A 5,047-nucleotide genomic window follows, 5' to 3' on the forward strand; every position below is an offset into this window, starting at 1 on the left:
CACAGTTAAAAACAAAAAAGGTTGATGGTGAAAGTACAGTACAGCGCAGTTGCAGTTTGCCCATAGCCAGAGGGATGAATCATTTTTTGTCCCTAAGAATGTTTCAAACAAGGCAGTACATGCCTGGACAATAATAATAATGCCAGTGGAACACAGAAAAATGGACTAAGATACGCGTACAGCCAGACCAGCCACCATGACTATGAACAAAGAAGCTTAGTTTACAGAGCACACTACAACTTCTTTAGAGTGTAAATATAGTACAAAATACACACACACACACACACACACACACACACAGTGAAGTTGCAGTTTGGCCGTAGCCAGAGGGATGCAACATTTTTTGTCCCCAAGAATGTTTAAAACAAGGCAGTACACCATTATATGAACAAAGAAGCTTAGTTCACAGCACACACAGAGGGGGCGTAACTTAATAGCTTAACAGCTTGAGATGCTGTTACTCTACTGTATCTTTAGAAAACAAATAGTTGTTTGCTTTTACATCAATGCTCTGAATGTTGCCTACAACTTCTTTAAAGTGTATAGTACAATACACACACACACAAATTAAAATATATGGTTCAAACCATAACAGTTTATATAATTGTTGAAGAAGTTGTATTCAAAGCTGTTATCTCTACTCTTGTGTCAAAATTTTAATGGCATTTTCTATGATGATTTTTTATTTTGGTGCCCCCTTCCCCATCATCTCCTTTTTTGTATTCTTCTCAGGTTTCAGTAAGATAATATAACATTTTGGAAAAAATATACAAATGAGCAGTCCAAAACTGGAGGCCAGAATAGCAAATATCTCCACAGCAACACTGAACTTCCCAGGAGAGCTGACATATGCTGGAATAAAGGTGATCCATACTGCACAGAATATCAGCATGCTAAAAGTGATAAATTTGGCTTCATTGAAATTATCAGGCAGTTTCCGAGCCAGAAAAGCAAGAATAAAACATAACATGGCCAGAAGTCCAATGTACCCAAGAACAGCCCAGAAGCCTACAGCTGAACCCAGAGTGCACTCTAAGATGATTCTGTCTTTAAATTGTTTAAAGTTCTTGAATGGAAAAGGAGGTGAAATTGTTAACCAGAGGATACATATGATAACTTGTACAAAAGTGAATGCCAGAACACTGAGCCTCTGCTGTGCAGGCCCAAACCATTTCATCACATTACTGCCTGGAAGTGTTGCCCTGAAGGCCATTAACACCACTATAGTTTTCCCCAGAACACATGAGATACAGAGGACAAAGGTGATGCCAAATGCTGTGTGTCGCAGCATGCAGGACCACTCAGAGGGCCGGCCGATGAAGGTCAGAGAACACAAGAAACACAGAGTCAAGGAGAAGAGCAGCAGGAAGCTCAGCTCAGAGTTGTTGGCCCTAACAATAGGAGTTTTCCTGTATGTGAAGAAAATGAATGCCACAACAGCAGTGATGCATGTTCCCAGCAAGGACGCTGCAGTGAGCAGTGCTCCCATTATATCTTCATATGATAAAAACTCTACCTCCTTCTTTACACAGGCATCTCTTCTCTCATTTGACCAGAACTCAGGGTGGCATCTCACACAGGTGACAGAATCTGAAAAATTATTTTGAAGCAGGTGTTAGACTTGTTCGGTTCATTTGATGTTTTTTGTCTCTATATTGTTTATTTTACATGCATACAAGACATACAAGCACATAATTACTGTATAATAAACAGAAAGCAACATGACAGTTTTATTTTGGTTGTATTTGCTTTTTTTTGTTTCATAATAGCTAAGCCTTGTAACTTTTTAAAATTACAATTTTCAGTCCGATTGCAAACACAATTTCATCCACTCTCATTAATTCCAGTTTCAGAAAGAGAGATGTCAAAACCTCAGGAGAGAAATATAATATATATTTATTTTTCTTCTAATGACAAACTAATACTACACCTGTAATGTTGCTTATCTCTCCCTCTGCACATCTTAAACAGTCATAGCAGCAGACAGGCTTTCCTTTCTGGAGAACCTTGCGAGTTCCTGGACGACACTTCACACTGCAAACTGACACAGGCACCTACATTAACAAAATGATTAGGAGAAAATATGCTGGTATTCACATTGACAAGATACTAACATTTTTAGGTTCTGTTATGCAGTTTGATGCATCTTAAACAAGCATTATGATACAACATCTTGTAACATATCCAATTTTAACGTTTAAAATAGACTACAGTATATAAACATTACAATAGCTTACCTGTTGTGAGTTATTTGCCCAAATTAAAGACTTATTTTGCAGATTCAGCTGTTTGTCTGCAGGTAAAGATGCATCATAAAAACCAACTGTGACAAAGTCCACAGTGCCATTTTCTGTTGGCTGCCAATTTATAATTTCATACTTTGCTGCTGGGTCTCCATTCTCATTAAAGTAAACTTCCTCTCCTTCCTTTGTTTTGAAATGAATCCTTTTTATGTGCTGTAAAATCTAAAAACACATGATTCAACGTAGATCATTATCTGACACACAGTTTGTAGGCCTTGTGGTGATACACCATGATAGTCTTGTGATTTATTTATGAACTCACCGTATATGGATCGAGCTGCACCTTCATGTTACATGTTTTGTTACAACTAAGAATACTGTGAAGTGCGTGGGCCACAGCATACACTCCTTTATAGATGTTGTTTAAGATAGGCATGAGCGACATATCAGTGAAGCTGTTCTGGACTCCAGTCAGATCCTCATGTCCAGTACATTCTCTCTGATTCTCTGCTGAGGACAACTTTGACTGCTTTAACTTACAGCTGAATAATGTCTCCCAAAACTCTATAAATAATTCATTGGTAGATGAATTGAGCAGCTTCACATCCAATATGAACTCTCTCATGCCACTGACATGTGCTTTGGGGATGGACAGGCCTATGGCACCATCCAGAATGTGATGCTTATCTATGGCTGCAGTTTGGGGATCAAAGATCCAGCTTTCACTACCGACCCACTGGTACCTAGTCAAGTTGTAGTGAGACATCTCATGTATTAGCATGTTGATATCCGCAAAGGCGAGGAAAGTGACAATCACCTTGGAAGTGGAAGCTTTGATAATGTCAATTATCTTTTGTATTTTGTCTGGTGGATCTGTTCTAAAGAAAGACACAGAGTACTCCAGACAGATGCCCAGCTGCTGGGCTGTTTCTGTAAATGTGGCCATGCCATTGTTCCCATAATCATCATTTGTTCTAATAGCTCCAACCCAAGTCCAACCAAAGTGCTTGACCAACTGTGCCAGGGCTCTGCTCTGGTAGTCGTCACTGGGTATTGTCCTGAGGAAGGATGGGTACTTGGTTTTATCACTGAGACAAGCACAAGTGGCAAAGGGGCTGATCTAGAAGAAAAAAATGGTAAATGTATTGTAAATAAACTTCAGTGAATGGTTTAATAATTTTGCTGTTAACAAACAATGATATATTGAATAATTACTACTTACAACTATTGGCAATACCATAAATATTTATTTGAACACTTCATCACTTTATATGCCTTGTTGCTTATCTGAAAATGATAATCAACTTATTTGTAAACCTTAAAGAAATTGTTCGTAAAAAAATATAACATCAGACTAGATATTTGTAAAACTTTGTTAATGGTTAATAATTGTTTTTAAACCATCTATAAACATTATATGTTTGTCCAGTATAATGCTGCACTTTTTGTAGATGCCCTACACAATATTTATTAACCAGTTTACAAAGTATTAAAATCATCAGTTGCAACTGTATAATAAACATCCAAATGACAGGTTTTAAAAAGAAAGTTTACAAACCAATCAATAAGCATTACAAATATCTGGTCCATCAATATTAAGCATTTCCTTAAATGTTAAATATTTAAAATCTGAAGAAATACTAAATATGAGCAACAATAAACGTATTGCAATGTTAATAGTTGGCAAACAATATTCAATTATCAATTACTATTGTTAACATTAAAATGACTGTTAACTGAAGTTAATGTCATTATTTCATTTTGACCAATCTTACCCACCACTGGGATATGAAAGCTTCCGATTACAGTAGCTATGGCCATGGAAGGAGAAGAAGAGGTCTCTCCAATAATGGCCTGCACTTGGGCTGGTCTGGCACAAGGTGCTTTCGAGGGTGCAGATAACACCTCATTACCATTAGTCAAAGCCAGGGTAACCCTCACAGCTCTGGCCATGGAGCGACAGGAATCATAGATCTTATAGCCCAGAGAGACGCCAGGCAGCAGGTCTGTCCTGTTATTAATCTCCACTATGGCAAAGAGCATAGCCTGGGCAAACTGGATTTCTCTAAAATTCAAACTAGATGTTGATAGAAATAAGTATTAGAATTGCAAACAATTTATTCTTGGAATACAACAGTAGCACAGGAAATCAAAGCCTTTAATGGTATAAATACATGCAAAAGGCAATATTTCTTATTTGAATACTCAATTTGAAAACCTTTTATATATTACTATATTATCAGTAGTAGTATTTACCTGATGCATTGCAGTGGCAGTGGCTTGTGCATGTAGTTGTCCTGTCTGGTTTTCCAGCTTCTGTGGAAAGAGAAGATTCCCCCTAAGAAAATGTCTCCATCATTAGATAGCTGGGGGTTCTCAGGATCCCCTCTACGTCTGCAAACCGGTTCCTCAGCCTGAGTGACAGACGCCACCAGCAACAATTGTAAGAGTGCCCAACACTTCTCTGGCCACCTCTGCATGGACACCATATTGTCTAAGAGAGTTAAACCACGGGGTGGCTTAATATGTGCCTTAATGTGAATTAAAAGTATGCACTCGTATTTATACATTTTGGAGCAGCCTTTATAAGAAAAAATGAATAAATAAAATACAAGAGCAGTGATGATTTATCTCTGAGGACCTACAAGGTGGGGCAAGAAGAAGGTGTCCAAACAACGAACAGTTTTTGGCCATAGCCCATTCTGAATAACTTCACTGTATATGTTATTGGATAAGAATATCCAGTTGTGTTCTCGATAATGTGGGCCTTTTTTTTTTTATAATAATCCTTCAACATTATAGAG

At 37.7% G+C, this 5,047-nt stretch overlaps 1 protein-coding gene across 1 annotated transcript; it reads right to left on the minus strand.

The window, feature by feature from the left end:
* Positions 1–682: 682 nt before the first annotated feature.
* LOC117260020 (extracellular calcium-sensing receptor-like) lies at positions 683–4,732 on the minus strand. Its single transcript, XM_078166798.1, has 6 exons — positions 4,500–4,732; positions 4,023–4,320; positions 2,566–3,363; positions 2,238–2,465; positions 1,931–2,054; positions 683–1,590 (listed from the first exon to the last, which is right to left on the minus strand). Exons 1-6 carry the CDS (start codon positions 4,730–4,732, stop codon positions 683–685), a joined length of 2,589 nt encoding a protein of 862 aa, XP_078022924.1.
* Between the last annotated feature and the right edge of the window lie 315 nt (positions 4,733–5,047).

Source organism: Epinephelus lanceolatus, chromosome 4, assembly GCF_041903045.1.
Source record: "Epinephelus lanceolatus isolate andai-2023 chromosome 4, ASM4190304v1, whole genome shotgun sequence".
NCBI classification, from domain to species: Eukaryota; Metazoa; Chordata; class Actinopteri; order Perciformes; family Serranidae; genus Epinephelus; species Epinephelus lanceolatus.